Source organism: Grampus griseus (assembly GCF_964374135.1).
Source record: "Grampus griseus genome assembly, chromosome: 15".
Lineage (NCBI taxonomy): Eukaryota > Metazoa > Chordata > Mammalia > Artiodactyla > Delphinidae > Grampus > Grampus griseus.
The window spans coordinates 79,517,635-79,529,882 of NC_139009.1; the positions used below are offsets into that span (position 1 = coordinate 79,517,635).

Genomic DNA, 12,248 nt, shown 5'->3' on the forward strand with positions numbered 1-12,248 from the left:
TCTACATTGTACATCTATAACTTATTAATACTGTATAACAACTATACTTCAATTTAAAAAAATAAATAAATAAACAAAATTCCACCCAGATGCTCCCTGCATCTGGTCCAGGCTCCTCAATACCCCGGGGTGGGCAGGGCTTCACCAGACACGCGCAGGTTCCTTAACTTCCTTAGCCATAAAACCAGGGATCAGGCTGCCCCCTCTCTACACAAAGGCCCTTCTCACTGGCACATGTGGGTTCCTGGGACTCCAGTGTACCGGGGATTGCTAGGTTCATGGTGGCTGAACCAGGTGACCCGCCAAAAGCCTTGGCAGGCAAAAATGAACGAGGAGCTAGGCAGAGGGGTGAGAACCCCGCTGGCCCATTGCTGAGCCACTTTCTCCAGCCAGACGCCCACCAGGGAGGTAGTTCCGGTGTGGGCAGAAAGGGGCACCTCCTTGGTCCACTGGCCCCCTCCTGCTGAGGAGGGGGAAGAGCCATTGCGGCCCTGACTCTATCTCTCCGCCACACCTGTCGCTAACCAGGCTTTCTGACTCTTCTCCAGAAAGTGGGCAGAGCTGCACCTCGTCCCTTGGCAGGGGCCGGGCTCAGAGCCGAGCACCTACACCAGGGCCCAGAGCAGGAGGGTCCCAAGCCGAGGCCACCGCCTCAATCTCCCAGCGACACACGGGGCATTTGGCCGTGTCCCTGAAGACCCGCCAGGCACAGCAGCTGCAGAAGTGTGTGTGGCCGCAGGGGACAAGGCAGGTGTTGGCAGCCTGGTGGAAGCAGATGGCACACTCCTCTCCTGCTGTGGCTGGGAAAGGGGACAACAGAGGTCAGGGGCGCTTGGGGGCAAGGGGTGGGCAGCCCACTCATGATATAACCACAGGACAGAGAACTCTGCAGTCGGATTCTGAAGAATAGTACCTTGTAAGAAAATGCTCACAATGTAATCAAGTGAAAAAGGTTGGGACGAAAACCATAAGGTACAAACATACATATAATAAGATTCCACTTTAGAAAAAAGGAAAACAAAGCACAAATAACTCCCCATATATAAGTCCACAAAATACTGGGAGGAAATCCACCTAACAGGTAATGCAAGGTTTGGGAGGTGTTTTTTTGTTTTTGTTTTACTTCCTTCTTTATCCTTTAATACGTATTTTATTTCTGTTTGGCAAATTACTATGAACGTGGATTGCTTTTTTAAAAGCAGACGGACAAAATAACACCTGTTCATGAATGTGCTCCAGTAACTTGTGAAGTTAGCCAATGTTCTAGAAGGCAGAGCTGTCAAATTGCTTTTAGGTTTCCAGGGGCGGAGCCAAATCTTTCTGGCCTAAAGCCCGTGGGAGACTTGATAGGACTTGGAAAGACTTAACTGAGTTCCCAGGGCTGGGGCCTCCCCCAGCTCCCCTAGTGCTGGAGTCCTGGGGAGTCCCTGGGGCTCGGGGAAGCCACTCACCTTTGAACTCAGGCAGAGCCTCATCACTGAGGACCCACGGCATGGCTGGGGTCGGGGCGCTGACTGTAGGATCTAAGGCAGAAAGGGAAAGTCAGGGCCTGGGGAAAGCAAAGTCAGGGTGTCCTCGTTCCCTCCCACCTCCCCAGCCCCTGCCCCTAAAGCAAAGTGTCCATCCCCTTTCTTTTCTGGGGTGCAATGCTGGAGCTCCAAGCTGGTCACCCAGCCCTGTGTGGCCGCCCCTTTCCCAGTTGAACCCAGCAGAGAATTTGTAGAACTGCAGGTTCCTCCTGCTAATCCGTCCTTCCTTTAGACAGCTCCCCTCTGCCCTACTTCCGCTGCTTGAGCGGAGACCTTCCTCATTATTCACGGTTCCCAACCCAGATATGCTTCAAAATCCCCCAGGAGGGAAAACAGGTGCTTGGGGCTCCACTCCAGACCTACCAATTCAGGGGCTCCAGCGGTGAGGCTCCAGCAGCTGTGACAAGCAGTGTGAAAAACAAACGCGCGGGGGTGTCTGGAAAGCTGGTGCAGGCCCGTGGAACACCAGCCCAGAATGCCAAAATTTCTTTTTATGAGTGTTCCTATCTCCTCCCTCTCCTGAAATCCTCTCTCCTTTCAGGAGGTCCTTGTTTCCCCACCCAGTGCCTGAACATCTCACCTTTGCCCCCCAGGCTGCCTTCCTGCTCTCCTCTAACTCTCACACTTATGTTCCCTTTGTTGCCACCCCTGTCTCAGCAAACTCCTACTTAGACTGCAAAGCCTAGCCCCCAAATTTCTTCCTTTGTGAAAGAGATTAGCCCTCTAACAGATGTTTGGGGTGCTGAGCACGTCTTCTCATTCTTCAGAGATGAGGCTGCCCTCCCTATGACTAGGTCTTGTCCCCAGTGCCCATCTTCATACCCTGACATGAGCTGATGGAAAAACTGGCTGCATATGAATGAAACAACAGTTCTCCCCGCGGCTCTGGATGCCCGTGAAGTACCGCCCGAGCCTCCACCTCCCCCCGCCCAGGGGAGGAGCCTGGGTCCCCACCCGTGGCCTCACCCAGCAGTTCGATGGCCTTCGTGGTCCCGTACACGTCCATCACGGCCCAGAGCGGGGCGCCCATGAGCACGTCCTTACGCAGCAGGAGCCGGGGGCCCGCGTTTACCTGGGCGAAGAGCCGGCCCAGGCGGTTCACCCAGAAGCGCACCACGTCCCCGGTGAGCCCGCAGCCATCGGGCAGCATGGCCGCCCACGTCGGGCTCTGCTGCTCCAGGTCCGGGCACACGAAGGGGGGCAGGCCGGACGCGGTCACCCGCTCGGGGTCCAGGCGCGTGAAGCCCACGCGGAGGCCGCCAACCCAGCCGCACTCGTGACACAGCACGCGCAGCTCCACGCGCTCTCCGGGCCTCACCGGCCGCTGGCTGAACACGATGCCGTCACGGAATGTGGCGCGCCTGCGCGCGGTGCTCCGCTGCGCGTCCAGACGCACCTGCGCGCCCACGGCCTCGGCGTGGAAACGGAGCGCCTCTCGGGGCATCTCGGCGTCTGCGGGGGCGGGAGGTGTCAGTGCGGGGCGGGGCGGGCCGGACCCACGGGCTGCAAAGGCCATCACAGCACCCCCCACTCCCAGTGGAGGGGGCGTTTCCACCAGCCCTCGCTCTCCGGTGCCACTGTCCCCGCTCTTCCCCCACCACCTCTCCCCACCCCCACCCCCCCACCTCTCCCCACCCCGACATTAGAACCAGTGAGGAGCCCGCTTTGCCTATCAGGGATCTTAGTTCCCTCGTGAATCTCCCCAAGCCTCAGTTCCCCTCCCGTAGGGAATGTTGTAAAAATTAAAGGAACCGCAGTTCCTTTAATGGCAGCACCGGCTCTGGATACCTGGTAATGGCTCTTATTGCCGTTAACTAGAAAGAGCAGGTTTTAGAACGGTAGACAGAATATGACCCTGGTTTTGACACATACATTTATACGTTTACTATATACATGTATATCTCATCTGTTTCTAGAAACAGCCTGAAAGGAACTGGACTGACATGCTGTGTGTGTGGTCGTCTCTGGTGCTGTGTTTTCCTCTCTGCTTGTGTGACTTTCTGATTTTCCCACAGAGAACCCGCGTGACTTGTGAAGCCCATGGACCCCAAAGAGGGTGACTTTCTTGTCCTGGGAGAGAAGGTGCCTGGCAACTCCCAATCCGGTGAGGGGGCAAAGCCTGCAGAGGGGGAGTCCCAGGTCAGCCCCTCAGAATCGTGGGCTGGGCCAGCCAAGTCCTGGGTAGGCTTTGAAATCACGGGATTTCCTGACCTGACTCCACTTGGCAGCCGGGAAGGTTAAGTTCCTTGCTGGGCAGCTCTTTCTCTCAGCCCCAGAGGCCTGGAGGAAGCTGGCAGAGCTTTCTGCCCCCAGAACGGCTCTTATCTCCATAGGCCTTATCTCTCTCTCCCCATCCCCTCCTCCTCCCCTCCTGGCCCTGCTCTTTCTGGATTGGAAGAGGGAAATAGAAAATTAAAAGAGGTGAATTCAGTCAAAACTTGAGCCAGGCAGTGGTTAAGAATCCGCCTGCCAATGCAGGGGACACAGGTTCGAGCCCTGGTCCGGGAAGATCCCACATGCCGCGGAGCAACTAAGCCCGTGTGCCACAACTACTGAGCCTGCACTCTAGAGCCCGCGAGCCACAACTACTGAGGCCACATACCACAATTACTGAAGCCTGTGCGCCTAGAGCCCGTGCTCCGCAACAAGAGAAGCCACTGCAATGAGCAGCCCGCGCACCACAACAAAGAGTAGCCCCCGCTCACTGCAACTAGAGAAAACCCGCGCACAGCAACGAAGACCCGATGCAGCCAAAAAAAAAAAAAAAAACACTTGAGCCAGACCCCAGCCCTCCTCTCTGACACCCACATGCCTGCAAGTTTCCAGCCCAGCACAAGGAGGGGAGGCTCCTGGTCAGGCACAAGGGACAGCCTTAAGGTCACAGTGAATCCATCCCTGACCTCCAAAGGCCAAAGACAAGCCTGGCACGGTTCCCTCACCCAACGTGTGAGGGACAAGCGCTCACCCTGGCTCGGGGGGCCTCTGAACCCACCCTACTATCCAAGCTCACCCCTCCCTCAGCCTCACCCACGCCCCTGCCCACGCCACCACCCCTTCCTGGAATGCCCTGGTCTCTCCCTCCCTTCCCAAAGGGTTGGCCCAGCCAGAGTTGAGGGTCCTGACATCAGGTGGATCTGTCCTTGCATCCACTCAAGTTGCTGGGGCAGCCAGGAGACCCTGTGGAGGGCAGTGAGGACCGACACCCGGATTCTAGCCGCGGCTCTGCTGCGGACCTAGGCAGGTCACTGCCCCTCTGGGTTTGGTCCCTTATCCACAGTGGGAATGATGTGCCTGACAGCCCAGGCCTGGAGTCTCCAGGCACTTGTCTGGGGATCCTGAACGTGAGGACTTCAGTGCCCACCTGGACAGGCGTCGGGCTGGGAGCGGGGGGCAGGTGGGGCTCCTGATGTAATCAGCCGTAACCCACCCTGGAGGGTGGGGGCCACCCCCCTCACTTGGCTGGGTCACCGCCCAACCCTGAGGTCGGGACTGGAGGGGAGCCCTGGAGTGGGCTCGGTGTGGGTGGTGAGCAGGACCCTAAGCCTCTCCACACACCACCGCATCCAGCCCTGCCACCACGCGGCAAGGCCTGACAGCGGTGAGCAGCAAGGGCAGAGCTGGGCTTCGAACAGGGATCACCTCAGCCTCACCCAGTGCAGCCCCTGCAGGGAAAGGGGCCCACCCTCGGGTCGGGGCGACGGGAGACCCATCAGGCCCCGCTCGTGGCCCGAGACGGTACCCAGTGGAGATGATCCTGTCCTGGCCGACAGCTGACTCCCCTCCCTCGGCAAGGGGTCAGTGGATGGAGTCCCCCCCAATCCCCCGCACAGCTGCCGTGGACAGGGGCTGACGCAGGCAGGATTGGGTCTGGGGACAGTGGGATGGGGCATGGGGGGAAGCAGAGGAGCCAGGGAAATCGGCCTGTGGGAGCTATGTCCTCATGTCACCAAGTAGAGGAGGGAGGCTGAGAGGACACAAGTGCTGCACAGGACACCAGGGGGCAGTGGACTGTGCTCCCTTCTCCCAGCTGCACAGGCCGAGGTTGAGTGGCACTGACAGCCACCCTTGTCCTGCCGGCCAGGCAGAGAGCCTGCAAGACTGCATCCGCCTGCGCGGCCCCTTCCTCTGCTTTGCATGGGGCTCTGCGCCTGAGTTTGGAGTTGGCTCTGGGTGGCGTCTCCTTCCACTGGGCAGGCTGGCAGGGCTCCTCCCATTCTTTGACCCAGGCTACCCAGTCCCCCCCGCCCCGCTCCTGGGCCGGGGAGAGGCAGAGGTGGGTACAGGCCAAGTGTGGCTCTCCAAGTGGGCCTGTCCCCAGCCGGCTGGGCAGGGGGTTCTGAGCTCCTCATGCCCGTAGGTGGCTGTTCTTCTCATCAGCCGCATTTTCAGGCAGCATCCTGAGGCTCCAGAAGCTGAGTGGCCCATGGAGGACCCTCCCCAGTTACGCCGCCTGACTCCTTCACTCCCCCACCGTGCACTGGGCTTGGCAACGAGGACTCCCTGGGCTGCTGGGGCTCAGGGAGCACAATCATGGCCTTCTGGATGTCCCACCCGCTGGACAGGTGGATTCCAACCCGAGAATCTTCGCAGCAAGGCTCTTGGAATCTAAGTGACCTGGGGTCAGGCCCCCATGCAGTGAGGACCTCCCTGGGTCTTCATTGTCATCACCGCCCCACCAGCCATCCAGCCTCTCCTGGCACCGGGCACCCACTAAGTGCCTTCCAGTCTCCCCACCACCCCACAGAGAAGCACTCTAAGGAAACGGAGCATGGGGAGGTGTTGGTGCAGCCAGAAGTGAGGGATCCCGGGCCACACCCCTGCGCTGCCCCCTTCGTGGCACCATCATCGCCTGGAATCCAAACAGTTGCCACTGCAGCAGCAGCATCGGTGTCTCCTGCCGCCTGGGAGGGAGCGGAGCCCAGGCTCTGGAAGCAGGAACGCGCGGGCTGGCTCTCTGCTGGTAAAAGACCCGGTTCTCCATCTCCTGCCCCGCACACTAAGGGAACGCTGTGGCCTCAGGTGAGGCTGGCAGAGAACCACGGTGCCTGGTGACCTTGTGGTTCGTGCTTCTGGCAGCTCTGTAACTGGCAAGGCGTGTTGCTTGGCCCCCCAGCCTGCGGGTGAGGAAACTGAGGTCCCAGGGAGAAGTGACTCACCCAAGGTCCCACAGGTCCATGGGGCAGAGCTGGGACCCCTGGTCTTCCACCAGGGCCCCTACACTCTACCCTGTTCCCACCCCAGCCACTCTTCACTCTGCACAACAGGATCTGAAGGCAAATGGGTCATGTGGGTCGTCGCATCACTGCAGGGATTCTGGACCCGAGTCACTCAGCCTCTCTTGGATTCTTGCAAGGAAAGGAAGTTCGCTACCTCGCTGCCTCCTAATAGCTCACTACCTAGGTCAGCCCAGCCTGTATCAGAAACTCCTCCTGAGCGATATTTACACTGATTCTACCTCTGCCTCCCGAGACTCCTTCCCCAGCAATAACACAGAGCACCCCCTCTGCTTCCTGCACTCCTGGTCCAGGGACCAAGCGCGGGGCTCCCACTTACCAGCCTGGCAGCAGATCTGAGCCCCCATCAGCCTGGGGTCCTCGGACACTGGTGCCTGGGTCTGAAGAAGGTCGGTGGACAGGTTTCCGAAGGATTCAGCAGGTCCCCTTGTCATGGGCCGGGATCATATTACACTGTTGATGATTAATTAGAGATTGCAGTCACAGGTTGCCATGTCCAGGGAGTTTCCTGATGACTTCCTCTGGCTTGCAACAGGCCCGCTGCAGCTGGCTGGCCTGGAGGAAGCGGACACTGAGGAGGTGGCCTGGGTAGGATTTGGGTAGATTTCTCTCTTACTTTTGGCCAGTTGCCCTCAACCCGGCTGTGCATTATAATTGCCTGAGTCACGTTAATAAGTACCTGTCCCCAGACCTGCCCCCAGAGACCTTGATCCCAGTGGCCTGGGGTGGGACCCAGCACCGGCATGTCTAAATAGCACCCCAGGGACTTCCCTGGTGGTCCAGTGGTTAAGACTCCGTGCTCCCACTGCAGGAGACACGGGTTCGATCCCTGGTCAGGGAACTAAGATCCCAGAAGCCGTGCAGCGTGGCCAAAAAGTAAAAACTAAAATAAAATAAAAAACAAACTAATAAGAATAAAAGCACCACAGATGATTCTAATGTACAGCCGGGGTAGCAATGATTCACTGCTACTGACCCCAGCATACAGGAGGCGCTTAATCAGTGTTGGTGAAGTGGACTGAATTGAATTAGCTGCATTCCAGGACCTGTGAAGTTGCCCCAGGCCTGGGTCTCCGGCCAAGAGGAGAGGGCCCAGCAAAACGGAAAGGGAGAGGTGTCTATCGCTCCTCAGCTTTGCTGGAGCTGGAATTCCACTTTCCAGAATCCCCCACAAAACGCAGAGAGTCCCGCAGGAGGTCACGCCCAAGGCCTTGCTCCCAGGGTGTTAGAGGTGGAAAAGAGGTCAGAGATCTTCTGCCCCTTCCGTGAGAGAAACTGAGGCTGGTGACAGGAAAGTGGCTTTTGCTCTAACAGAGCGCCTCTCAGACTGCAATGTGCACGTGAACCTAGCGCGGGGATCTTATTCAGATGAAGATTGATTCAGAAGCTCTGGGGCACCTGTGGGATTCTGCTTCTCAAACAAGGTGGTTCTGCAGACCCCACTTTAGGTGACAAGCCCTAGGTTAGTCTGGAGGCATGCGGGTACCCTGGCCCTCGACCTCCAGGCTAAGGCCCTCCCAAGACCCTCAGTAGAGCCCCCTCAGTAGTGTTTGTTAAATGAAGTCCAAGTATTAACTTGCTAATCCTCATGGCAACTTCTTGAAAAGGTTCTATTTATTGTAGTCATTCTCATTTTATAAATGGGGAAACTGAGGCACAAAGAGGTGAAGCAACTTGTCCACAAATACAAGTGACAGGCCAGGGCGTGGCCCAGGCTGTTTGGCTGGAGAGCGGGTGCCCTACCCGCCATGATGTGCCGCCTCCACCATCCTCTTTCAGGCCACGGCTCCTCTGGGCATTTTAACGTCTTCCCGTTCAACTGACACTAGTAGGGAGAGTTGCTGACTGGTTGCCCGAGTGTGAGGCAGAGGCCATCCCACGATGGAGACTGCACCCTACTCTCCCTTCCAGGCCACCCACCTGGCCGCAAGGCCTCTGCAAACGTTTGTTCCTGGAAGGCAATGACTGGCCCTCCAAGAGAAGGGCAGTCTCTGAGGCGCCCCCTGCTGGCTGTAGCAGGTACTGCAGGAGGTGCGAGCCCGTGAGCCCTCAGAAATAGGATGGGCGCCCCCAGGACCAGAGGTCAGAGGGGCTGAGGCTTCTGAGACCTCTGCCCCTCTTCCCCCCACCTTGAAGGTCCCCACAGTCTCTCCCTCCCCACCCAGGGTCCCCTCACTAGCAGTCAACTCTCAGTTTGCCCAGACCCCCATCATTACAAAGGGCTGTCCCACAGGTCATCTCCTAAGATGCCTCAAGTGCTCTGAGAAGCTTCTGGACAGCTGCTTCAGCCTCCACCACACAGCCGAGGAAGCTGAGCTCTTGCCCAGGGTTCACGCCAGCCTGCAGTCAAGCGGAAGTGGGAAGCCAGTGGGAATCCAGACCAACCTGGGACCCCGCTAGGCAGCCCAGCCCCTGGTGTCTCCTGAGGCCCCTTGCCTGTGCTCAACTGTTCTCCATCAAGCCAAAATTTCGGACGGCAGGGGGCTGCCAGGCCTGGAGACCAGCCCCTAGAACAATCAGGGCCGTGTGCACAGGAGGCGGTCAGCAAGGATTTGTCAGTGCCAAACAGTGCAGTGTTGCAGTTTCTTTAAAAATTGTCCATCAGCTTACCTAACAACCCAGCAATTCCACTCCTGGGTGAATACCTGACTGATTTTGAGTGAGCTGATGAATGGTCCTGCATCCACACTCCCTTGGAAAAACCTCCGCCCTGGAAGCCAGAGGGCTTGGCTAGCACTGCCACCTGGTGGAGAGAAATGGAACTGACCGTGGATCTGATACCCTGGAAGGAAATGGTTGGGACCGCAGTGGCTCCCAAATGTGTCCCCCCGCAGTGGCTCTCTCTGCCCACTCGCTTCCTGCCAGTGAGCCCCCTAGCACTTCCGGGGGTCAATCAAATCCTCTTGGTCAATAGCTGGACCCGACCCAGAGGTCCAGAGGTCAGAGAGGGAGGCTAGGGCGTGCCCACAAAGTAGCCAGCCCCGAGTTAGGTCTGTGCTCTTACGTCCACACACTTCTGCTCCGTGCAGATCTTCCTGGGCCCTGAATTTGCTACAGCTTCCACTGCCCTGGGCCCCCTGGCTCCTGCCGTGCCGGCACTAGAGCATCCTCCACCCTGTGAGTGTGAAGCCCGCCGGAGAGGGGAGCCGGGGTGGGGACGGGGGAGAGGAGGCACCGCTGCAAGGCCAGTGTGGCAGCTCAGAGATGAGGGAAAGGGGGAAGGGAGAGGCATGCCCTCTCCCCTTTTGGTTTCCTGTTTTCCTTCTCCCTGTGCCTACCTTGGGGCTGATAGGAGGACTGAAGTGTGAGTGCTTGGCACAGGCAAAGGAACTGTCAGTAGATATCAGCTCTTACCATTAAAGGAGCAGTAAGGGCCGCCCCTTACTGAAGGGGACATCAGTGCCTTTCCTGGGGCCTTGCGAGTGCCCTACGGTCTTGCTGCTGCGGGGCAGGGTACCCAGAGCCCCATGTGAGCTCGCTGGGGAGTGAGTCACCAGCACTGTGCATCTCCAGGGCCCTGAGGACCTCTGACCCAGCAGCCCCTGGCTCGGCCAAACCTCCCAGGCAGGAGCCCCAGCAGCCCAGGCTGGTGGATCGGGAAGGGAGATATGTATGTGCCAGGACACAGCCGAGCAGGAGGGTGAGGGCCAGCCGTGCGCCCCACAGACATGACTCTAAGGAGACCCAGCCCCATTTTGGAAAATAAAAAAAACATAACAATTGCTGGCGCAGAGGGAGAAAGTCCAGCCAGCCATCATGAGCAGAGCAGTGGCCCACATACGTTTGCACGAGCCCAGCGTACGGCATGGGCAACGTCCAGCCAGGAAAAAAGGCCTGGCTTGGAGTCTGAGTGGACAGGACCCCACCGCTCAGCCCAGAAATCTCCCCTTCCATTTAGAAGGCCAACCTAGCCCTTAACCCCAAAATGATCTCAGACAGAACTTTGGAGAAACTAACATGTCAGGGACAAGCACAGGAATAAAGGCCCTCAAAGGACACGGAGAGGGACGTCAGAGACACGGGAGGTGCAAGGAGCGTGATATCCCGAAGCTAAGGATGGGCGAGGGGAAGGAGCAGGAGGCTGCCAAGCTCACCCCAGGTGTCCGGCGGGATGGCAGCTGGGAAGAGGCCATGGGTTTGTCGGGAAGGAGGTGAGTGGTTGGAGAGGAGGGGTGGAGGCAGAAGCCAGTGGCAGCTGCTGGAGACATGGGTTCGTATGTGTACCTGTATCTGATAGGCTGTGAGGGCAGCTGCCCGTGACAGAGGCTCAAAATTGCTCAAGACTGAGGTTCATTTCCTTCCAAGTCCAAGTCTGGAGGGTGGGGACTCCGCTCTATGAAGTCATCATACCGGCCAGGCCACTTCCAACTTTTGTTTATCCTCCCTGGGGTCCTGCTCTCTCCACGTGGCCCAGAGTGCTTGCCCCATAGCCATGGGCAGCAGCAGGAGGAAGGGGCCCAGGTAGGGCACAGCTTGCTCCTTCCCTTTTAGGGCACAGCCAGGAAGGTTCACACAACCCCTCTTACTTCAGCTCACCTCCCACTGGCCACATCCAGCTACAGGGACTAGGAATATAGCCTTTATTCTGGAAAGTTCTATGCCCATCTAGGAATGGGAGCCAGCCATTATCCTAGGAGAGAAGGAGAGAATGGATATTGGAGGGGGGGGAGCAATCACAGGGTGCAGGGAAAAGGGGGTGGCAGCTAGGGGGAGGGGTGAAGGGAAGAGAGAGCTTTGAGCATGGAACACCTGCGAGCAAGGGTGCAGAGATGGGACCCCAGAGGTCTGGCACCAGAGTGGTCTCCGGCCTATTCTACCTCCCTAGGGGCCTCTCCACCCTCCCCTTGAGCTTTCAGACGCAGGATAAGAACTGACCCATTCCCCCCTCCCCGGGTATGAAGGGGTTAACAGCAGGGTGTCTATGCCCTCGCTGGGCTGTGCACCCATTGACTTCTGCCGCCTCTCGCAGCTTCCCATTATGTGTGAAAACATGCACGAGGGAAGGAAGACAGGTCCTCGAATTCTGTCTTGTGGGTCTAGCTCATCCTGAGGGTTGATTTTGAGGGCGGGGTGGGGGGCTTCTTGGTAACAACTGCAGACAAGTGCTCCGGGCATCCCCCTGCACTTCATTCTCTCCATCTGTGAGAGGACGCGCATCCCTTGTGTGTGCGGCCTTACCAGGAACTTCGTTAACTCATTGAGTCCTTCGGTGGGACAGTCAGCAGACCTTCCCAGGGTCCTGTGCTAAGTACACAGGATAGCTTAGTGCCATCACAGAGCTGGGTCTCTGCCACCACTGGCCGTGTGACCTGGGTGCGTTTCAGATGGGGAAACTGAGGCTCAAGCTTGAGTAGCTAGTAGAGGTTACACCGGAACTGATTCCAAAGTTCTCCACCCCTTTAATAATTCTAAAATAAAGATAACTAGTCGCCTGAGTAAATGTCCCAAAGGCGTTTGAAAAATGTGCCAAAGTTCAGTACATGGA

At 57.9% G+C, this 12,248-nt stretch overlaps 1 protein-coding gene across 1 annotated transcript; it reads right to left on the reverse strand.

Moving 5' to 3' along the window:
* Nucleotides 1-591: 591 nt before the first annotated feature.
* NEURL3 (neuralized E3 ubiquitin protein ligase 3) lies at nucleotides 592-3,045 on the reverse strand (the record flags this gene model as incomplete). The annotated part of the gene is made up of 3 exons (XM_082672671.1): nucleotides 592-800; nucleotides 1,452-1,523; nucleotides 2,496-3,045. 3 exons carry the CDS (start codon nucleotides 3,043-3,045, stop codon nucleotides 592-594), a joined length of 831 nt encoding a protein of 276 aa, XP_082528797.1.
* Between the last annotated feature and the right edge of the window lie 9,203 nt (nucleotides 3,046-12,248).